Source organism: Rhinatrema bivittatum, chromosome 2, assembly GCF_901001135.1.
Source record: "Rhinatrema bivittatum chromosome 2, aRhiBiv1.1, whole genome shotgun sequence".
Taxonomy (NCBI): domain Eukaryota; kingdom Metazoa; phylum Chordata; class Amphibia; order Gymnophiona; family Rhinatrematidae; genus Rhinatrema; species Rhinatrema bivittatum.
The window spans coordinates 30557151-30581411 of NC_042616.1; the positions used below are offsets into that span (position 1 = coordinate 30557151).

At 49.1% G+C, this 24261-nt stretch overlaps 1 protein-coding gene across 2 annotated transcripts; it reads left to right on the forward strand.

Moving 5' to 3' along the window:
• Positions 1-994: 994 nt before the first annotated feature.
• LOC115083734 (oocyte zinc finger protein XlCOF6-like) lies at positions 995-23632 on the forward strand. Of its 2 annotated transcripts, none has more exons than XM_029587727.1 (3): positions 995-1161; positions 16850-16976; positions 18861-23632. In XM_029587727.1, exons 1-3 carry the CDS (start codon positions 1135-1137, stop codon positions 21035-21037), a joined length of 2331 nt encoding a protein of 776 aa, XP_029443587.1. In that variant the 5' UTR covers positions 995-1134; the 3' UTR covers positions 21038-23632. The 2 variants fall into 2 exon arrangements, with proteins under 2 accessions (XP_029443587.1, XP_029443588.1); XM_029587728.1 differs by lacking the exon at positions 995-1161 and adding an exon at positions 17060-17314 and having other exon boundaries at positions 16913-16976.
• Positions 23633-24261: the final 629 nt, after the last annotated feature.

The following is a 24261-nucleotide window of genomic DNA, read 5'->3' on the forward strand; positions in this document are numbered from 1 at the left end:
TGAGGGAATATGCCACATGTGTATAAAATCATGAGTGGATTAGAACAGATAAAGGTAAGGCAGTGTTTTACAAAGACAAGGGGACACTCCATGCAATTAGTAAGTAGCACATTCAAAACAAATAGGAGAAAATTATTTTTCACTTAATGCACAATTGAGCTGTGGAATTCATAGCCAGAGAATGTAGTTAAGAAAATTAGCATAGCTAGGTTTAAAAAAGGTTTAGACAAGCTTCTGGAGAAGAAGTCCAGAAATTGTTATTAACCAAGTATACTTAGAGAATAGCCACTGCTTCTCACTGTGTGATAGCAGCATGGAAACTGTTTACTGGTTGAGATCTTGCCAGGTACTTGAGGGCAGATCCTAGCAACAGGATTGCTTCCTTCCTCATCAAGCTGATGCTCTCCTTCCAGGTATAATGTATGAATCTGAGCTCCCAGTCTGCCAGTCCCAATATTCCTGAGAGTGCAGTCCCAGCTGATCCTGAATCCTGCAGACTTGCTTGCAGCATCAGCTCCTGCTGTCAGTGCTGGGCGGGGGAGGCAGAGGGCAGCAGTCAGAGGGAGCTCTCTCTTACATCCTCTCTCTTCCTTACCCCATCCTTTCCAGTCTCCCTCCCTCCTGCGTCTCCTCATCCTGCTGTCCCCAGGATCCCTCCCTTTTCCCTTTCCTTCTCCCACCTCCCTGCTCTCCCCTCCTCCTTTCTTTTCCTGTTTCCCCTCCCCCTGCTCCCCAGTCTCTCTGAGAGGCTGCAGAGTTACCCATTTTTGTTTTAATGAATGGAACTGGACTTAGCTTTATTAATCAGCCAATTGCAACAACCAACGCCCTAGGACTACATTTCCCACAATTCCCATAAAACAGACAGGAAAGACTGTGCAGGACTACATTTCCCAGCGTCCATCTCAACTAGATGGGCCATAGGGTTTTTTTCTATCGTCAAGTTTCGGTTTCTAACAGCTGCTTGTGCAGCGGCTGCAGTTCCCACTTTCTCTTCCTTGGTGATGTCACTTCCTGCTGGAAGGAGGCGGTGCTTCCTGCACAGAACGTGGTGCTGAGACCGGAAGCTGAAAACCTTGACGTGCAGGGAGGTTGCTAGGACTGGAAATCCTGTTCTGGAGAAGGGGCGGGAGAATGGCTGCAGGGATTTCTGCTCAGCAGGTAGGAGGGGGCAGGGGATGCCGCCTGGGACTGTTCCCATCCCCCCAGCCACTCACTCACTGAATCCATTCTTTGGGCTCCTTATTCCCTGCATCCGCTCAGGCTCTTCTTCATGCTTCTCCCCCTCATACAGCTGCAGCACCCTCTACTTAAGGGCCCTATTATTATTATTATTTGCGATTTTTCTATACCAACATTCATTTAGTGAAAAACATCACATCGGTTTACATTTGATAGTAGGAGAGCAAACAGTACATTTACAAGTACAAATAAAATGAATAGTAGTTTCTGCTTCCTGTGATTTCTTTACCTTTCCCCTCTGCCTCCTCTCACTCTTGCCTTTTTACACTGAGCGTTTGATACTCTCAAGGGCTGGGTAGTTGCCTTTACAAAACTGGAGATACAAATTTCTCCCCCTATTCTGCAAAACTTTGTTGGGTTGCGCGTAACTCATTATTTGTAGAAAATTTAGCTGGTGGAGGTGCTCTGGGTAGGGTAAAATTTAGCTGGAGAGACTTGATATTCAGTAACCCAGATAACTTTTCCTGGGTGTAGTTTATTCTTTATTTTGTTTTTTGTAGGCCAGAAAGGAGAAAAGTGCATGGGGTAACTTGCTGGTGCAACCGTTACCACCCTTAACTTGTAAGCCTTTATACTGTTGCTGCAACTTTCCTGGACATTGCAGGATTATTCCAGACCAGTGGGTTTATACCTCCTTACCAGCAGATGGAGGCAGAGAACAAACCTTTGAGGCGCTGCTACATAACTGAGAGTGCCACCTGCAGTCCCTCCGTATTCTGTCTCTAGCAGATGGTAGAGGTGCAAGCCTGCAGTCCTGACTGATCTGGAAGTTTGAGAAGTGCTGCAGCTCCCCGATGTGTCAGGTTCCGGTGGCGGGCCATCTCTCGGGTCGAGCTGGGCAAATTGGGGGTTGGTATTTATTATTTTTATATACCAACATTCAATCTCAATTGAGATATCACACCGGTTTACATTCAGGTACTGTAGGTATTTCTCTATCCCCAGAGGGCTTACAATCTAAGTTTTTGTATCTGAGGCAATGGAGGGTAAAGTGACTTGCCCAAGGTCACAAGGAGTGACAGCAGGACTTGAACCCTGGTCTCCTGGTTCATAGTCCACTGCTCTAACCACAAGGTTATTCCTCCTCCCTTGGCTTGGTAACCCTTGGTAACCCCTGCCTATTTTAGCCCGCTGTTTCTAGGGCCCCTGTTAGCCAGGAGACTGGCTCAATCTCGGAGCCCCAAAGTCCTCTCCTGCCCGCTGCTGGACTCACCAGGGAAGTATCCACCCTGGGGATTTTTGCTTCTTTCTATTTGTGGGTGAAGCTAAGTAAAAAAAAACAAACAAACCTGCATTTACTAGCGTGTAGCAGATGGACTCAGGACCAATGGGTATAGTGTACTCCTGATAGCAGTTGGAGGCGGATCAGATTTCAATCTGACATCAGCCCATAGTACATATACCCCTGCAGGAAGTGCAGCTCTTCAGTATTTTCCATCTCCATAGCAGTTAGGATTTATCTGCACGCTCTCACAACGTTAGAACAAATTCAACGCAGAAAACCCAAATTCGGAAGAAAACCTACCTCTGAAGACGAGCCCCGCTCTCCTGCGGTGATACCCTCGGGTCCCTTCCCCAGTTGAGAATTCCCGAGGTGATTTCCGTGGTCCCTCTGAGGTAAGCCTCGGTTCGATCCCGGGCATGGCTGAGAGGCAGCGGGTGCACCCTCAAGCACGGTGGTGAAGGAATTTGCCCTCTCCCCCCGCAGCCGGAGACCGCCCGGAACGAAACAGGGAAGCGCCGAAGACAAGGTAAGGTAGAAATCTTCAGCATAGACTCTGGTCTCCGAGGTTCGAGGAGTTGCACTGGTCGCCGGCCGGGACCAGTGCCGCCAGGTTGATCCCCCCACCGGGGACAGAGCCTCACCGAACCATGAGACGCTTTTTCACCAAGGACGAGCTCCCTGACCTGGTCAACCACAGCCTGAAGGAGCTCGCTATCCCGGGCGCAAGTGCCTCAGGGGAGCCTAAGCCGAATCCCTTGCTAGAGGGCCTCCGCCAGACCTCCCGCCATTTCCCTCTGTTACATGCCGTCCAGCAGCTAATTGACCTGGAAAGGAGTGCTCCAGAGTCCACATTCAAAGGGGGACGAGCTATGGCAGCCATGTACCCCCTGGACCCGGCGGCCAAAGACCTTCTGACATGCCCAAAAGTGGAGACTGTGGTCTGCGAGGTTTCGAAGCGCACTACTATCCCAGTGGAGGGAGGTGCAGTACTCAAAGATGCGCAAGACAGACGTCTGGAATCCATCCTTAAACAGTCTTTTGACGTCGTTGCTATGTCCCTACAAATAGCGGCCTGCTGCACCGTAGTGACACGTGCCTGCTTATCCCAGACCAGGAGCAACACCCCTGGGGAGGCCATGGAACCAGCAGTATCATTCCTTGCGGACACTGCTTCCGATCGGGTGCGCACGGCGGCCAGAGGAGTGTCATCAGCTATGGCTGCCAGGAGACAACTCTGGCTCCGAAACTGGTCTGCCAACACATCTTCCAAAACGCGTCTCACAAGGATGCCCTTCAAAGGATCCCTTTTGTTTGGCAGCGAACTAGAGAAACTGGCCAACAAATGGGGTGAGTCCCCATTGCCACGCCTACTGGAGGACAGGAATAAGAGAAACCAGCAACCCTTCCCCAAGTCCTCCAGGGGCAGATGTTCACAGCGCTTCAATCCATACAGAAGCAACTACCAAGCACTCCGCCCTACAGGCAGGAACCAGTCCTTTCGGAACAAGCTCAACAAGAGGGGAACCAGCTCGGGTCCAGGCCCCAGCCGCACCCCACAATGAGATTCAGCAGACCCGTCCAAGGGAAGAAGCCATGGGGTCAGACTAGCCCTATTCTACCACAGATGGGTCGAGATAACGTCGGACAAGTGGATCCTAATCATCATTCGAGAAGGATACTACCTGGAATTCCTGCGAACCCCTCCAGACAAGTTCGTGGAATCCCCCTGCCACGACCTCTCCAAGAGGGCAGCAGTGGAAGCTACACTGACCAGACTACTGGCCCTCGAGGCCATAACCCCAGTGCCTCCACAAGAGATAAATACTGGGCATTATTCCATTTATTTTATCATCCCCAAGAAAGAGGGGACATTCAGGCCCATACTGGACCTCAAGTCTGTCAACCGCCACCTGAGGATTCCCCACTTCCACATGGAAACCCTACGCTCCGTCATAAGGGCGATATAACCGGGAGAGTTTCTCACATCCCTGGATCTTTCGGAGGCCTACCTACACGTCCCAATTCACCAGGAACACCAGCGCTATCTACGCTTCAAAATCCTGGACCACCACTACCAGTTCCGGGCACTACCCTTTGGGTTAGCTACAGCACCTCGGGTGTTCACCAAGATCATAGTGGTGGTGGCGGCAACACTGAGGAAGGAAGGAATCCTTGTACATCCTTACTTAGACGATTGGCTGATCAGGGTGAAATCCCTAGAGGAAAGCCACCAAGCAACCAACAGAGCCAAAACTCTACTGGAGAACCTAGGATGGGTGGTTAACACAAACAAAAGATGTCTGCAGCCCTCACAGTCTCTAGTGTACCTAGGAGTCCGATTCGACACCAAAGAAGACAAGGTCAGCCTGACTCCCACAAGGAGATCAAAACTATGGAACCGGCTACAAATCCTACTGAGCGAACCTCGTCCCACAGCATGGGATTACCTGCAAGTCCTTGGTCTGATGGCATCCACACTGGAAGTAGTGCCATGGGCACGAGCTTACATGAGACATCTGCAGCGTTCACTTCTATCATGGTGGAATCCACTGTCTCAGAACTATGCTGTTTGTCTATCACTCCCGGGCAGAGTCCGGACCCAGCTACGTTGGTGGCTACAGGTCAGCCACCTGAGCCAGGGAACAAGACTATCTTCCCCAACCTGGACCCTGCTCAACACAGACGCCAGCCTATGAGAATGGGGAGCACACTGCGAGGAGTTTACCGCTCAAGGGCAGTGGAACACAGAAGAGTCGGGATGGAACATCAACCGCCTAGAAGCGAGGGCGGTCAGACTAGCCTGCCTACGATTCGAGCACAGACTCAGAGACAAAGCAGTTAGAGTAATGTCAGACAATGCCACAACAGTGGCCTACATTAACCGGCAGGGGGGAACCAGAAGCTAGCAGGTGTCTCTGGAAATAGGCCCCCTAATGGCATGGGCAGAAGTAAACCTCCAGAAGATCTCAGCTGTCCATATCACCGGGAGAGACAACATCACGGCGGACTACCTCAGCAGAGAAAGTCTAGACCCAGGAGAATGGAAGCTGTCGTCCGCAGCGTTCCAAATGATAGTGAACCGGTGGGGGACACCGGACATGGACTTTCTGGCAAACCGGTCCAATGCCCAAGTACCCAGATACTTCAGCCGCAGGCGGGAACCTCAGTTCCAGGGGATCAATGCCCTGGTACAGACCTGACCACGGGGGACCCTATTATATGCATTCCCACCGTGGCCTCTATTGGGCGCAGTCATTCACAAGATACAGCAACACAGGGGACTAGTACTTCTGGTGGCCCCAGACTGGCCAAGAAGACCGTGGTATGCAGACATGAGAAGACTGCTGGCAGGGAACCCCCTGCCACTGCCTCCACACAGAGACCTGCTCCAACAAAGACCGATCCTCCATGAGGACCCAGCTCAATTCTCTCTTACGGCCTGACCATTGAGATGACTCGCCTGAGAGAGCGGTTACTCGGGGGCTGTAATCGACACCCTACTCCGAGCACGCAAGTTCTCCACATCTTTAACGTACATAAGGATTTGGAAAGTATTCGAAGCCTGGTGCGAAGACCACAAACATCATTCCACGCTCAATTAAAGTCCCCGTGATCCTGGAATTCCTGCAGAACGGGCTACAGAAGGGGCTGTCCCTCAACTCCATCAAGGGGCAGATGGCTGCATTGTCATGTTACGGCTCCAAGAGCAAGGGCAACAGCATAGCCTCTCACCCGGAGGTGTCATGCTCCCTGAAAGGAGTCAAACACATCCGCCCACCACTAAAGTGGCCGGTACCTCTTTGGAATCTCAACCTGGTCCTGTATTTTGTAGCAGGAACCTTCTTCAGACCCCTCCGAGGTCTGTCCCTCCACCTGTTAACTTTAAAGACAGCATTCCTGCTGGCAGTTTGTTCAGCCCACCGCGTTTCAGAACTACAAGCACTGTCCTGCCGGGAGCCGTTCCGCAGGTTCACCCCGGGAACCATCCAGCTACTCACGGTCCCTTCGTTCCTTCCCAAAGTGGTCTCACACTTCCATCTTAACCAAACCATCTCATTACCATCGCCGGATGAGTCAAAGAATTCGGAAGAAGCCCGTAGTCTATGCCACCTCAACATCGGCAGACTCCTATCCAGATACCTGGAAATGTCGGAACCCGTACGAAAAACGGACCACCTTTTCATCCTCCACAGCGGGAAAGACAAGGGGAAGCGGCCTCACAGGCAACCATAGCCCGCTGGATCAAGGAAGTCATCAAGGCGGCCTACGTTGAAGCAGGCAAGACACTGCCTTTACAGGTCCAGGCCCGTTCTACCAGAGCCCAGGCAGTATCCTGGGCAGAAACTAGAATGCTGTCACCCGCCAAGATCTGCAGGGCGGTGTCATGGTCCTCCATCCATACCTTCTCCAGATTCTACCGTCTGGATGTTCAGGCTCGGGAGAACATGGCATTTGCAAGAGCAATTCTAAGTGGGTCACGGGCAGCCTCCCACCCGGTTCGAGAGTAGCTTTTATACATCCCATTGGTCCTGAGTCCATCTGCTACACGCTAGGAAATGGAGAAGTTACTTACCTGATAATTTCGTTTTCCTTAGTGTAAACAGATGGACTCCGCATCCCACCCTTGGCTGCTGTTACGCATGGGATTTCAAGTGATTAAAGGGTAAGCCATGCTTTTCATTCACTTAGGGCACCCACCCTACCGGGTGTCGACGCTTTCCGGTTCAGTACACTGGCGGTCTCTAGCTATAGTCAATCAACCAGTTCAAGTTAATCAAGTTATAAAGTTTAACCAAGTTATGAAGTTATTCAAGTTGATCAAATCAGTCAGTCACACATATATCCACAATGCTTTTCGAGGAGAATACTGAGGATCTGCACTTCCTGCAGGGGTATATGTACTAGGGGCTGACGTCAGATTGAAATCTGATCCGTCTCCAACTGCTATCAGGAGTACACTATACCCATTGGTCCTGCGTCCATCTGTCTACACTAAGGAAAACCAAATTATCAGGTAAGTAATTTCTCCATTTGCTTCTGTGGAGGCTTCGTAGAGCTCCGGCCCAGGATAATCGGCCTGGGGGACTGTACCGGGGGCGGCCGGCCTCCTCAGCTGTTGGGTCCGGTAAGGGAGTGGGAACTGTGTGGGCAGGTGTAGGAGCCTTCTCCCGACGGGGGACTCGTGAATTCAGCACGCCTTGGCTTTTTCTGTAGACCCGCGTTTCGCGCGCCCTTCCTGCCCGTCCTGGCCTTTCTCCCTTGCTCCGAGAGTTACCCCGCGGCTGTGCTTCCGGGTGGCTTGGCCTCCATGTGGTGAAGCCCACTTCACACAGCAGCACGCCTGCTTAGTGGGAAGATTGAATTTTTTCCGGGATGGCAGAGAAACTGTGGGCAGCAGCCTGTAAGGCCTGTGGGACCTGGTCCACCTGCCTGAGTTCCCCTTCCCTGTGCACAGGTTGTGCCTTGGGAGGGGAGGGGCTTTCCTCCAAGGGGCCCTAGCTCAGGAGGACCTCCCAGTTGGGGTGGGGGAGGTCCCCGGCAGGGGTCAAGGGGGAGTGTTCCCCTCCTGCTTCCGCGGGAGATTGCTGCGACGCTAAATCCCTTACTCCTCCTTCCCTTGCAGTGTGGGGATGCAGTGAAGATCGGGAGGAGGGGGAGGAGTCTCCATCCTGTAGCCCTGAGCGGGTCTTGGGGGGGGTCCGGGAGGCTTTTCCCCAGAGTTTATTTTGCTGATGCACGATGCCTTCCTGGCTTGGAAGGCAGGTGCTCAGAGAAACAGGGAGAGGTCCTCTGGGTCATCCAAGAGACCACGCTCTGGGTCTGTACGCTCTCTGGGCCTTGTAGTCAAGCGTCACAGTTCACGGGACTCTCTTCTGGACCCTGTCCTTTTGGGCTGAGCTTTTTGTTACTGGGAGGAAAGGTTTGACATCAGCCATGCTAATAGAAAATAGTTTTCAACTATTATATAGATGATATTTCACCCCTACTAAGCTACATAGAATATACCCAGCAGTCTCGGACAGATGTTGGAAAGGTTGTGGGGGAGAGGGAACCTTCTTCCACCTCTGGTGGGAGTGTGCCACTATCTCGCAGCTGTGGAGGAGCCTGGATAGCTGGCTAACAGATATTTTACACACGCCTATAGTACTTACACCATCCATAGCATTACTGAATTCTGCTTATGCTCAGGGGGATAGACCGCTTCAGCGATTTATTAAACTTGTGGTCACTTCAGCTTGCTGTGAGATTGATCTCCACTGGAAAGATAAGGCTGTGCCCACGTTGGTAAAGATTCAATCTCGTGTTTCTAAGCTTTTCATTCTCAGTAAAATAACAGCTCATAGAAGGAAACAACTGGAGGTATTCCACCGTATCTGAAATCCATATCTACTTTGGAGGCAGCAGCAGCTGATTGCCTGAACTGTTTCTGCACGCTTTCATTGTTATTTTAAAACACTTTTCTTTATAGAACCCGGAATGATCTCATTTCTGGTAGCCTTCTTCTTTTTATATGTAAGATCCCATGGGAACAAGGTGGGTGGGTTGGGGGGGGGGGGAGGAGTTAAATGAGAAACACAGAGATTGATTGGATGTTTTTCAGCCTATTTATTTCACTGATTGCATTTCTTTGTATCTTAACAGCTAAACACTGTTTTTTGTTGCATTGTATATGTTGCATTTTATTTCTCTAATAAAACTTAAATTTCAAAAAAAGAAAATAATTTACATTGGTTGTCAACAGCATGATAAGATCATCCCTAGCTACCCCTGAGTATTTCTCCCAGGTGGGGCCCATTTACCATCACTCTTTGGATAGTCTTTTGTTCTGTTAGAATCTTGCTGGTCAGGGTAATTAACACATCTGAGGTTGTGTTTACAGATACTCCTGAGAATAGTGCCTTGTATTGTGATAGGATAGCCTGAAGTTCCCTCCATTGTCATAGGTGGAGCCAGCTTCAACTGCTGTCCAGGTGTCCCTGGAATTTTTTTTGCAAGTCAGGCTCAGTAAGTCACTTAGAGTTCATACAGCCAAGGCGCAGGCTAAGTAGAGAATTCTGGGGCATTTTCCTTTCTCCATGTTGGTTTTCTGGTCAGACACACTCCTCACAGTGCCATCATCGTACAGATGCATGTTTTAAGCTGACGTTCTTTACAACCCAGCCTGTCCCCAAGCCCTTCCCCAGCTACCTCACATTCTACCCTCCTACTACCCCTATCACCCAGCTCCAGCAGCCTCTCTGTCAGACTCCATCCTCCACCAGGCTTGATGCTGATCATTTCTCCCCAATGCCTCTAACCCAGGCTTAGGCTGCTGGCACTGCGCTGGTGATCTTCCTGCCATCACTCAGCCTCCTTCTTGCAAATTACCTTGCAAATTCTTTCCACAGCTTCCACCACTGCTGGAAGAAGTTTTCCTACATTGTGAGGGCTGCGCACTCTGTCTCACCTCTCTTTTCTCTTCCTCCGCTCCATTGGGCAAGATGGCTGTCTCCGCCTCTCCTCGCCAATCTCTCCGGAGTCCCCGGACCGGCATGGGCGATTGCGTTCGCCATTTTCCCTCTGAGGTCACCTAGGGCGTGCGCATGTTGGCCTTCCTTTTGAATATGTCACGGCGGGAACCTCGGGGGGCGTCACCACCGCATGACACCACTACCTTCGGGTATTTAGCCTCCGTTCTCCATTCCAGCTATGAGTTAGCAAGGATTCCCTTCCTGCTGATTTCGCCTTGTGACCATATGCTCTCCGCTCTGAGTTCTCGCTCCTACCTATCTTCCGGGCTTACTCTGTTCCAGCAAGGACGCTCGAGGTACCTGCTCCTCGGGGCCCTTGTCTCGCTCCTGCCTACCCTCCGGGGTTACTCCGTTCCAGCACAGACATTAGGCGCCGGTGCCCTGGGCCTCACCTTGTCTCTACCTCCGCTCCTCGGAGACCAGCCTCTGTGTGAGTACTCCTGCACATCAGTCTGTTCCTGTCTTATTCCACCGCAAGTAGATTCTCGATATACTCCGCTTCGCAGAACACTACCAGATCTACCATCGCTGGCAACTCCATCTGTGACTGGGTTCTCAGCCTATCCCACTCCATGGACCCCTCCCCACTCTACAGCATCTGGTGAGACTACTACTGCACTTATCACACTTCAATTGCCCAGATTGTGCTCCACCATCTGAGACCCGACTCTTCCGAATGAAGAGGGCTGCCTGCTCCTCAGGCATTGCTCTATTACTGTATAATAAAGACTTCAATCTTCTGTGTCTGTTACTGTAGAGTCAGCCTCTTGCTACAAGTCCTTACAGGGTTCCGTGCTGTGGGAGGAGTCACCTCTTGTAGCAACCAGGGGCCCACGACTTTGTCAAAACCCTAACACAACAGAACAGTGAGTACCTGCTGGCTGTTTCCTTTAGGCCCTATGGGAACTTGCAAATGCAAAAAAAAATTGGATGGATCTGATGGAAAAGTGGGTTGGCCATGGCCCATCAAGACCTTCCCTAGGATACACCTCTGTTACCACCAGAACTTTTGCATACACCGTATACTGGGGCCACACTCTGCCCCTCTTCTTCCCACACACATCTACCCCTCCCACAAGGCTCTCATGCATCCCCATACCCTGGCTCTCATCACAACATCCAAATGTGCATTGCTGATTTCAGAGGGAAAGGGGAGAGTACTGGATTCACCTCAACTTCTCAAACTTCCCCCCAGGATTCAACCCCCCTCATCTCCAAAAATATTTATTTTCTCCCATGTCCTCCTCTTGTATCATCAGTATTCACCCCTTTTTTCACCTCATCCCTTTCAGTATTTTCTTCCTTTCCCTCCCCATCAATCTTTTAACAGCTCCCTGATTATGCTCTAGGATGCCTCCTTCCTCTTCCCCACTCTGCCCTCGGCTGAATCCTGAGTCCTGAGATCCCAGCTTCTCCTTCCTGTTGAATAAGGGGACAGGGTGGGAGGGAGTGAGACTAAAGCACAGGGCACAGCAGAACAGAAGTCACATTGCTCTGCACCTGTGCTGCCTACAGTGTCTGCTCAATTTCACCCTCTCTTGCTTCTGTAGGGATAAGAGGGGAAGAAGTTGAGTTTGTATCCAGTCTGCAGAAAAGAAAACACCTACTCTGCTCCCTTTCAGCCCCTCCTCCTTCTGCACTCAGGCCAATCCACACAAGTGGGTAGTGCACCTCTATCAGCAGATGAAGATGGAGTAAAGCTGACATTGCGGACACATAGCCCTGCCCCGACATCAGCTCTCCAGTATTCTCTGTCTCCAGCAGATCGTGGGCATACATTTCCCTACTGGGATTGCTTGCAGTAAAGAAGGAAAATTTAAGAAGACAATAACTTTGACAGCACCGCTTATTCTCATGAGGTGATAATGATGGGTTCCTCCCTCAGTTGAGGGCCTTTAGTCCTGCAGCTTTGTCAGGTGTGGACTAAAAACATAAAAGGCAAAGCAGTTGAAGGATGTGGGAGACTCAGCGGTGAAGGTCTTTGCCCTCTCTCCTCATATCTGGAGACCCAGTCGTTCTCTCAGCTAGGGAGGGCTGAGTTCTGGTAAAAACAAAAAAAAAAGAGTGGAAAGCAGGTAGGGAGGTTATATTTCTGTCTTCCTTACCAGGTCTTCCCTTGAAGTGCGTGGTTGGCGTCATTTCCTTTCTTCTCTTTCACTTCCCTGGAGAGTTTAGTTAGGTGCGGAGGTGGCGCAGGCTTGATGGGATGAGCAGCCTTTGCCCAGGTCCCACTCACAGGTTTCGACACTATGAGCCATGTGGTAGGCTATGGCAGTGTTTTTATACTTGAGTATGTGCATTCTCGCCGCGTGATGATGTAGTAACATTGACGGGCACATGCGAGCCTACTCGTGCACACAAGGCCACAGCCTGTCTTTTCGTACTTGAGCTGAGTACTGAGCCTGCTTGAGTGTGTACGGAGCGCTGACTTGATGGCGTACCAAACGCCTGCTTGGGCATGTACTTGATTGCATACGGAGCGTTTGCTTGAGCGCATACTTCAGTGCGCATATTCTAGGGTGAGTATTTTATTTGGGCGGTGCCACTGACAAAGACGTCTAAGCGCTTGGCGATCTGTGCTGCTTCCCATGTAAGGGCATTACAGCTAGGGATTTCTGCGAATCTGTGCCTGCACTGCCTGGATGCTTGAGCTGATTTGCCTCCTCCTGATTTTGCCAATGATGATCCATCCCCCTCAGACAGGGAGGACTGGAGCTGAAGGCGAACTTCCTTCACGAACAACACCCTCAAAGCATGTTATTTCAAACTGCATACCCTCAAGAAAATCAAACCCTTACTACACCTCAGCGATTTTCGCACTATCCTACAAGCATTCATTCTTTCCAAAATTGATTATTGCAACGCACTGCTCCTAGGTCTACCCAAAAGCTCTATCCAACCACTTCAACTACTCCAAAATGCTGCTGCATGCATCCTCACCAACACACACAAAACGATCACATCACCCCAGTGTTAAAACACCTTTACTGGCTACCTGTTGCAGAAAGAATAACATACAAAACCCTCACACTTATCCACAAAGCACTCCATATCCAAAACATGCACTGGTTCCCTGAGCACCTTACCTTTCACAGTTCAAACAGACCCATTAGGCTGCAACACTTCCCATCCCTTCCCCTAGGCAGTATAAACTCTGCTCCACCAGAGTCCGGGCACTATCTGTGGCAGGACCCGTCTTGTGGAACAAACTTCCCGCCTTCCTGCGTCAGGAACCATGTCACAAGAAATTTAAGCAGAACCTGAAAACTGCCCTCTTCACCCAAGCCTACTCATAAGTGCCGTTTTCCCCTCTTAATTCTATGTTCTCCTGCCTTATATTTTTAATGCACTTGAATTCCTGTATTTCCTAATCCCTTTTTCTTTTTTTTTTTTTCTCATTTAAACTTTATTAGTTTTCAGTGAACACAACATCCGACATTAACAAGAAACAGTAAACATCAGTACAAAACTATGAAGCAGATACCGCAGTAATAATAGCCTGATCATACTTGTTCACTTTATACAGAAATATTGTATATGCATACATGTCTCCCCCCTTCTCCTCAGACAATACACAACATGCATAGTTATTCAATAATACAGTCCATCCTATGAATCCTTTTGCGTGTCCTAAAGTCCAGGTGCCGTGAAAGTGTTCAGCAAGATGGCCCTTAGTAGACCCAAGACCAGGAACGGATACTATCCCGACAATTAAAGCCGCTCAGCAGGTATCCCTTGGAAAATAATACATAGGACCATATCGCCTGGGCTATGTGCGAGGACTTAGCCAAATACAGCGATGCAGGACTCAAACACTCCAACGCAGGGTGCCCACTAATCCCTTTTTCTTTACTCTCTGTTTTGATCCCTTCCATCCCTCCCTGACTCCCGCTGACCAGCCCCTCTCTTCTCTGCCTCTTTTGGTCCCCCTTTTATTGATTGTTTATAGTTCTCTGTAAAACAAAGTTCCTATTTGTTGCAGTTGGGTACTGCTGTGGAATAGTGGACCCTTGGGCCGACCTACCACGAGAGGCGGGGTAGGCCGGGAGGCGGAGCCAAGGCTCAAAGTGTTCACCAGGTGATTGCCCGGGAACCAGGAACCCCCCAGGAGGAGCCCGTAGGGTCCTGGCTCCTTGGGACTTAGGTACCAGAGAGAGAGTCCAGTAACAGAGAACCAGGAAGTCCAATGGTAATTGAGTCTAGCACAAGATCTTCACCCGGGTACCCAGAACCCCCCAGGAGGGGCCCGTAGGGTTCTGGCACCTTGGGACTTGGGTACTAGAGGGAGAGTCCAGCAATAGAGAACCAGGAAGTCCAAAGATAATAGAGTCTCTAAATGAGCAGGCGTGAGTAGGAGCAAGTAGAAACCTGGAGCGGGGTCCGCAGCCAGCAGGTGAAGGCAAGGCTGAAGGCTGAAGCAGGAACAGAGATGAGCCGGGATCAAAGGCAGGCGGCAACAGAGCGTGGTCAGGGACGAACCGGGGTCGAGGCAGGCAGCAGGCAGAGCGTAGTCAGGGACGAACCGGGGTCGAGGCAGGCAGCAGGCAGAGCATAGTCAGGGACAAACCGGGGTCGAGGCAGGCGGCAGGCAGAGCGTAGTCAGGGACGAACCGGGGTCGAGGCAGGCGGCAGGCAGAGCGTAGTCAGGGACGAACGGGGGTCGAGGCAGGCGGCAGGCAGAGCGGAGTCAGGAACGCCAAGATCAGCGGCAGGAACACAGCAAGACGAAGTGCAACTCAGAACTACAAGACTGTAGTGAACCTCGTTGCAAGGCAATGAGGGAACGTCCGGATGCCGGTTATATCTGTCTCGGAGCGTGACATCATCAGCGCAGGTGGGGCTTGACTTCCGGGTTCTGGGCGCTCAAAGTGGCTGTACTCGCGCGCGTGAGCGAGGCCGAGGTGAGAGAGACAGGCAAATGGCGGATGCCACATGGAACTGAGCGCGTCCTTGGGTCCTGGAGACCGCGGAGTGCGGCGTCCCCAGACGCGGAGGTAGGCACTGGTCACGGGGAAGAGAGGGGAAGCGGTGCAGACCGCAACACCTATTATTGATTGTTCTCTGTAAAGCTCCCAGCCCCTCTCTTCTCTATCTCTTTTGTTCCCCCTTTTATTGACTGTTTATAGTTCTCTGTAAAACAAAGTTCCTATTATTGATTGTTCTCTGTAAAGCTAGTTTTCCTATTAATGATTGTTCATTGTTCTCTGTAAAGCTTGTTAGCTGCATTCTGTTTACTGTGAACCGATGAGATGTTCCCAACGTTCGTCGGTATATAAAAGATTATAAATAAATAAATAAAATAAGTTAAGCATCTTCATCCTCCCTTGTGGCTACCAGTGTCCTTATGGTAACTTAATCTGATTGTGCATTCCTTTGGAGTGCTACCTTTTCAACTGCAACATAGCTTCTTCTTGAAGGTTCTTAACCCTAGAAAAAACTGTCTTCAAGGTAATCTGCTCAGGACATCGAATTTCTGAGTTGCAGGCTTTTTCTTGCCGTGAGCCGTTCCTGCCTGTGACTCTGGGGGCAGTACAGCTTCGGACTCTGCCTTCTTTTGGCCTAAAGTGGATTCAGAATCTCATTTGACTTTGTTTACTTCCCTGCCACACTGGAGAGAAATACAGAGGAGAGTGAATATCGTCTCTTGCATGCTTTGGCTTTCAAGTGGCATCTGATGCAGTACTTGGAGGTTATTAATCCTCTCAGTAAGTCTGGTCAGCTGTGCTCCATGGCGGAGGTATACAGGGTGAGCCAGTGGCGCGGGAAACTATAGTCCGTTAGTGGATTATGGAAGTCATCAGCGGTCGTCCTTACGCACCCTTCCAGGCATTCTGCTTGATCGTTTGGGCTCAGAAAGACGCCGACCTTAGCATGTGCAATGTTGCTGGGTCCCTGGGTAGCTTTGGTACATCCCACTGGTGTGGATTGGCCTGCCTGAATGAACAGGAAGGAGAAATTCCTACTTATATGATAAAATTAAATTAATATAAAAAAATTTCCTTTCCTCTAAGGAAGGCAAGCTGATCCACAATCCACCCTCAGCTGCCATCTTGCTTTCAGTTTGTCTTCTAGGTACGGATGACGCTGAGTATTATATCTGTTACTCATTTCAGGATTGGTAAGTGTCATGACCAGCTCCTTAGCTTAGTAAATGTTAGCTCTTTTAACTGAGCTCAGAGTTCTCAATTGGTTGGAAGTATGAGCAGTTTGTCCACAGTTTGGCTTTTCCAGAGAATACTTGCGGGCTGATGTTGGGACAGGCATTATATGTCCTTCACATCAGCTTTTACTCTGTCTCCACCTGCTGGTAGAGGTGCATAACCCATTTGTGTGGATTGACCTGCCTGAATGCAGAAGAGAGGAATTTATCAGGTAAGTATTAATTTCTCCTTTCCTTTTCCCTGCAGAGAAGGAAACCAAACAGTTGTTTGAAATTTGGGGCACGATCCCTATGGGCCCATGGTTTGCGACACCCTGAATACAGAATTCGTACATCACAATGGGAGATATGTCACTGCCCAGGACACCAAACTCTTCCTGTCCTGTTAGGATTTAGCACAGTGAGTCCCCCTGATGGAATAGAACCAGATGTTCCTGATGTTCTGGATAATGCTCTTATAGCTTCCTTTTATGACATTTCATATTCTCTGTCTCCGGTATCCGACTATTTTCCAGTTTGATTTGAAAACCCTGGGGTCTATGGAGGAAACTGATTCTAGGGTCAACATGGAACAAATCTGGCATTTCCTGGGGAAGAGAGGTCCTTGTGTCCTCTGTTCCATGATAAAATGTTAGGAGAATAAATCCAGCTGAGATGTAATGCACGCTGAGCCCCTCCACGTGTCTCTGAATGTTTCTGGTTGTGTTTCAGGTGCAGATGACATTTGAGGATATCGCTGTCTATTTCTCCCAGGAGGAGTGGGAGTATTTAGATGAAGGGCAGAAGGAGCTTTACAGGGAGGTGATGAACGAGAATTATGAGACCCTCATCTTCCTAGGTAAAAATTGCATTATCTGCATGTTTAGTGGACTCGTGGGCTGATTAACTGAAGGTCATTTGTGACTTTTCTCCTTACTCCAGCTCCAGCATTGCTCTGTCTCTGAGCTGGCACCTGAGATTGAGTGTTTGTCTCTTTTCACGTGTACGGCCCCTGTGAGGCAGTCTAGGAATTTATCTCAGATGTCTTACATGAGGCACTTGCTGGGGAGCATCCACAAAGTTTCTCAAGGAACTTGACTGAGCCCTCAGGACCAGTATACAGGACCAGGATACAGAACTGAATGAGCCAAATTATAAAAGCGTTACTCATACTAAAAGATGAATACATGGCCGCACGTGAGTGACATGAATTACAAAAGCTACTAATTACTTGCTCCTGCTTAAAAAAAAAGGGGGCGGGTCCAGCAAGTGTGTAAATCGGGCAGCCACTGCTCGTGGCGCACTGTTAGCTGTGTCTATTTCCTACTGCTCCTGATGGATGTAAGTCTGCAGCAATCACTTTTTAGGACTAACACGATAGGGTGAGGGGTCTTGCTCAACTGGGGGGAGTGCAGGATAAAGAACTGGAAGAGTCTGGATGCCCCTGAGATAGACTGGGCAAACTGTTGGGCTAATGGGTAAAACTGGGAATGGCTTTAACCTGAGCATGTTTTAAAATCCTCTTCCCTGTAAGCGTTAAAGCCGACAAATTCTTAAGGAAGAAATGTGCTTTACATCTGCTCGAGTACACATGCTAGGCCTATTTTACATCATACGTACTTGTGCACGTGATTTAAAACTCCAGCGTATCTTTGCTCACTCGCCCCCACGTGCACTTACGGTCACGTGCATTCTTCTTTTATAATCAGCTGAATACGAACAGCAGGATATGAGGTCTGAGCTTGCTTCATGACTGTCATTACCCCGTGACATACTTAGCCTTGCGCTAATATAATAGGGAGGTTTCAGCGTGTCTGCATACTTCTTGCTGTCTCGTGGCCATTTTTCCCTTCTCCCCTATCTACGGATCCATTCTTCTTCCTCTTTCTGACGCTAACCCTACACAATCTCGTTCCCCACTTCTGTCCATTGGGAACATCAGGTGCCTGTCAGCCTTTCATATTCTCCAGCTCCTCGGCTATTCTGTCTTCTGCCTTGTCCATTGCTTTACAAAGTTTTCTTCCTCATTAAGCCATCACCTCTCACCCTAAGAGAATCTCACTGTCTTTACTGTCATCACACCTGCCCTTCTCTGGATATCAATCTCAGTCCTGTCCCTGCATGGTAATTCATCCTTCCCTTCCAAGCTTATCCTACCCCACTCTCCTCCCTCTTCTCTCCCCCTCAGGTTTTATCTATGGAGTATCCGCTCTGTTTCTAGCAAGCTCACCTACGTTCCTGACCTCTTATCTCTCATTCTCTCCATCTTCTCTCGCTTCTGTTTATCCCGCTGTTATTTTTTATATTCTGTTACAGTTTTCATTTCCAACATTTCCGTGAGGTAATTCCAGGCATCCACCACACTTTCTGTGAACAAAAAATATCTCTTGATATTATTCCTAGTCTCCCCCCTTGGTTCTTTATATCATGATCTTTGCTCTACAAATTATTTTCCATTGAAAAGAAGTTTACTTCTTGAGCATTATTACCTTTCAGTTATGTAAGTTTCTATCATATCTCCCCCTTTCTCCTCTCCTCTAGGTTATACATATTTAGGAGCTCATCTCATAAGGCTTTTGGTGCAAACACCATTGTTAGATGATTTTCATGGTCACCAGTGGTTGGTCAGAAATGCACAGCTCTATCACTGTGCGACACTGCCAGAGCAGTGATTATAGGATCGGAAACCCAGATCCACTTGCATGGTCACTAATGCATGATGAATGTCTTCTTCTATCAACAGCAACTGATGAGGTCACACAGCACATGAAGGAGGAGAATCGAGAAGAACATCCTATGGAAGAAGGACTGATCCCAAGAGAATCAGGAAATGGCTTTGAGCATGTTTCAGAGGGGACTGAGAGGAGAAACACAAGGAATAGTCAGCAGGAGTCAGAGAAGAAGCAGAGAGACCCTGCAGGAGGCTCACAGGATGGAGTCACTGCATGTGAGATGGAGGTCAAAGTCATCCCTGAGCACCAGAGACACGTGAGCACAGAGAACCCCTTCCAGAGCAATAACAGTGATCAAAAGACCTCTGACCTTCACGAGCTGGAGGGGAAAGGGAAGAAATCGAGTCTGTGTGACTCCTGTGGTAAAAGCTTTGGTAAGGAATCGCATTTAATATTGCACCAGACATCCCACCCACTCCAAACACTATTTCTATGCATTAAATGTGGGAAAAGCTTCAGTCAGAAGAAAAATCTGAAAGTGCACCTATACTTCCGTAAAACAGAGACCCTTTTCCCCTGCAGTGGTTGGAGGAAAAGTTTAATTAGTAAGTATAAGCTAAAATTATATCACAACCTCTACACTGGAGAGAGATCATTTATAGATAGTAAGTATGGGAAAAGCAGCAGTAGTCCGAATGTACTAATCTCGCACCAAGAAATCCACACCGCAGAGAGACTATTTTCTTGCACTAAAGGTGGAAAATGTTTTATTAGGAAGAACAACATCCCACAACACCAGCAAATCCACACTGGAACCAAACCATTTACCTACACTGAGTATGGGAAGAGCTTCCCTTGTACAGATACACTAATGCCTCACCAGCACATCCACAGAGGAGAGAAACGATTCTCCTGTACAGAATGTGGAAAACATTTCATTGGCAAAACACGCCTCTCTGCACACCAGAAAATCCACACAGGTGCAAAACCATACATGTGTACTGAATGTAATAAAAGCTTCATTGAGAAGGGTGACCTCATAAAACACATGAGAATCCACACCGTTGAGCGACCATGCTCATGTAGTGAATGTAATAAAAGATTCACTGAGAAGGGTGACCTTACAAAACACATGAGAATCCACACAGGGGAGCGACCATTCTCCTGTAGTGAATGTAATAAAAGATTCATGGTGAAGAGTGCCCTTATAAGTCACATGAGAATCCACACAGGTGAGGGACTATTCTTATGTACTGAATGTAATAAACGCTTCCCTGTGAGGGGTGCCCTCATAACACACATGAGAATTCATATAGGGGAGCGACCATTCTCATGTAGTGAATGTAATAAAAGCTTCCTTGTGACAAGTGCCCTCACAAGTCACATGAGAATCCACACAGGGGAGCGACCATTCTCATGTACTGAATGCAATAAAAGCTTCACTGTGAAGAGTGCCCTCACCAGACACATGAGAATCCACACAGCTGAGCGACTGTTCTCATGTAGTAATTGTAATAAAAGCTTCCTTGAGAAGGGTGACCTCACAAAACACATGAGAATCCACACAGGGGCGCGACCATTCTCATGTAGTGAATGTAATAAAAGATTCACTGGGAAGGGTGACCTCACAAAACACATGAGAATCCACACAGGGGAGCGACCATTCTCATGTGGTGAATGTAATAAAAGATTCAAGGTGAAGAATGCCCTTACAAGTCACAAGAGAATCCACACAGGTGAGGGACTATTCTTATGTACTGAATGTAATAAAAGCTTCCCTGTGAGGGGTGCCCTCACAACACACATGAGAATTCACACAGGGGAGCGTCCATTCTCATGTAGTGAATGTAATAAAAGCTTCCCTGTGACGAGTGCCCTCACAATTCACATGAGAATTCACACAGGGGAGCGACCATTCTCATGTACTGAATGTAATAAAAGCTTCACTGTGAAGAGTGCCCTCACTAGACACACGAGAATTCACACAGGTGATCGACCATTCCCATGTACTGAATGTAATAAAAGCTTCGCAGTGAAGGGTGTCCTCATAAGTCACATGAGAATCCACACAGGGGAGCGACCATTCTCATGCAGTGAATGTAATAAAAGCTTCCCTGTGAAGAGTGCCCTCACCAGACACATGAGAATCCACACAGGTGAGGGACCATTCTCATGTACTGAATGTGGAACATGTACATTAGGGAGTCTGAGCTCTCACCACACCAAAAAGTCCACACTGGAGTCCTGAGTGGAGGAAAACCTTCCTTGCTAAGTTTACATTAATCTCGCACAGGAAAGTTTAAACAGATGAGAGACCTTTTTCATATAATGAGTGTAATAGAACATTCTCACAGAAGACACATGAAAATCTACACAGGGGAGACATGAGATCATCCCCAATAATCCCTGGCATACAATTGAGGTTCATTCTGATCAAGGTCTGCACAAACAAAGTCATATGGAGACCTTGCCCCAAGAGAGACCATTCTCATGCAATAAATGTAGACAATGCTTCATTAGGAACGCTCTCTTCTCACAGTGCCAGAAAATGTACACAAGTGACTCGTGATGACATTTAACAAATGATACCAATCAAAGACCAAGAAAATGTGCCAGAATGATACAGAAATTGTTTGAATTATACTGAGTGCACGGTCTGATGCATCGAGACGCTTCCTGTGCCTAGAACTCCCCATGGACTCCAGCAGGAAATTTCCTTTCATTCAATGTGAGTGCTAAGAGGGCATTAGCAGTGAATTGGAGAGACTAAGATCAGACTCAGCCAGGGCCACTTTCACCCAGCAGTCTCCTCCATCTCTCCTGCCCTATTAATCTGATGCTGCTGCAGCTTTACTCCTTGTTGGCTGATGGGAGGGCAGTTGCATGCTGCCTCCTCGTTCTGGCCATGCTGACCAATGCACTCACATCTCTACCTTCTTCCAGCCCTTGCAGGACCATACAAGAGCAGCATGAGGCTACTTCCACCTTTTGACCCTTGCAGGCTGGTGCCAGTGTGGTGTTAAGGGTTTTGTGCTATGGGCAGAGCTGGTACAAGAGTATTAAATGCCCTAAGTGAACATTCAGTCTTGTACCCCTTTCTCCCAAAATAACTTTAAGTTCATAGACCTCCCCTGAGATAATTACATTCATCTTTCATTATGAAACCCAGCACCACCATCTCAGTACAATCCTATAACAATGGGTACTTTTAAATATGAAACTTTGCTTTATAAATATAAACATAATACAAATATGTGTCATAAATCATGTCAGCATCTGATGAAGGGCTCAGCTGAGATTTATGTTTTTTTGGACGGGGGTTAGACAAAAGTTTCCAACATTTCCACAGACCAGGATTACACACTTGTGTACTGGGTTCCTCCCCTTTGCAAGTATTTACATATATTTACCCCTCAGCCCCTGAATCTGCCTCCTCTTTCACTCTTCTGTCTGTTCCTGGTGCCACCACTGTCTCTTCCCTCTCCTCTCCTCTCCTCTGTTTTATCTCTCTCCCTTATCTGTCCTCTCTGCCCTTCTCTCTCCCTCTTCTGTCCCATCTGACTCTTATCCTCCTCCAGACCCTGCTCCCTCCTCTGTTTCTTTTCCTCCTACATCCCATGTGCCCCTGTTCTCCCTCTCCCCTCCATTCCTTGTCACTGCTCTGTTTCCCCTCTGTTACTGGGATTATTTTGCTTGAATCTCACTCTTCATGAACTCAGAACTACAGAGAGAATGAACAGAGGCATGTAGAGAACCAGTTCTGGGCAAGGCCAATTCAGAACTGCTTAACGTGACTTACAATTTCCTAGCGTGTAGCAGATGGACTCAGGACCAATGGGTATAGTGTACTCCTGATCGCAGTTGGAGACGGATCAGATTTCAATCTGACGTCAGTCCCTAGTACATTTACCCCTGCAGGAAGTGCAGATCTTCAGTATTTTCCGTCTCCATAGCAGTTAAGGACTATCCGCACACTCTCGCAGTGTTAGAACCAATTCATCGAAGAAAACCCAATTTTGAAGAAACCTACCTCTGAAGTCGAGCCCCACTCTCCTGCGGTGATACCCTTGGATCCTTCCCCCAGTTGAGATTTCCCGAGGTGATTTCCGTTGTCCCTCGGAGGTGAGCCTCGTTCCGGTAGCCAAATCGCGGCGAGGACCTAGCCCCCGATCCCGGGCGCGGCTGAGAGGCAGCGGGTGCACCCTCGAGCACGGTGGTGAAGGTATTTGCCCTCTCCCCTCGCAGCCGGAGACCATCGGGAACGAAACTGGGAAGCACCAAAGACAAGGTAAGGTAGAAATCTTCAGCGTCTACTCCGGTCTCCGAGGTTCGAGGAGTCGCACAGGTCGCCGGCCAGGACCAGTGCCGCCGGGTTGATCAGCCCTAGCAAGGCCAGGCCCCGGTTAGATCCAAGGGTCTACCCATGTGGAGACTCTCTGAGGTGGTTGCCATATTGCCTGTGTGGTCGCCGTCGCCATCTTGGCCCTATTCGCCGCTCTGCTCGTAGTCTCGGGCCGGGCGCACAAGTTTACTTAGGCGCACAAATTCCATGTGCGCATAAAGTTACACGCAGATATTGTGCGCATAAGTTGCATGCACAAGGGCCACGCACATAAGCAGCTAATTGACCTGGAATGGAGTGCTCCAGAGTCCACATTCAAAGGGGGACGAGCTATGGCAGCCATGTACCCCCCTGGACCCAGCGGCCAAAGACCTTGCATGCTCAAGAGTTGATGCCATGGTCTGCGCGGTCTCGAAGCGCACTACTATCCCAGTGGAGGGAGGAGCACAGCTCAAAGATGCACATGACCGGCGTTTGGAATACATCCTCAAACAGTCCTTTGACGTAGCCGCTATGTCCCTACAACTAGCGGCCTGCTGCACCGTAGTGACACGTGCCTGCTTATCTCAGACCAGGAGCAACACCCCTGGAGAAGTCATGGAACCAGCAGTATCATTCCTTGCGGACGCTGCTTCCAATCTGATGCGCACAGCAGCCAGAGGAGTGTCATCTGCGGTGGCTGCCAGGAGGCAACTCTGGCTCCGAAGTTGGTCGGCTGACGCATCTTCCAAAACTCGCCTCACAAGGATGCCCTTCAAAGGATCCCTCCTGTTCGGCAGCGAGCTAGAGAAACTGGCCAACAAATGGGGCGAGTCCCCATTGCCACGCCTACTGGAGGACAGGATGAAGAGAAACTGGTGACCCTTCCCCCAGTCCTCCAGGGGCAGAAGTTCACAGCGTTTCAATCCATACAGAAACAGCTATCAAGTGCCTCGCCGTACGGCAGGAACCAGTCCTTTCGGCACAAGCACAACAAGAGGGGAACCAGCTCAGGTACAGGACCCAGCCGTACCCCACAATGAGATTCAGCCGACCTGTCCAAGGGAAGAAGCCATAGAGGGCAGACTAGCCCTATTCTACCACAGATGGGTCGAGATAACTTCGGACAAGTGGGTCCTAGCCATCATTCG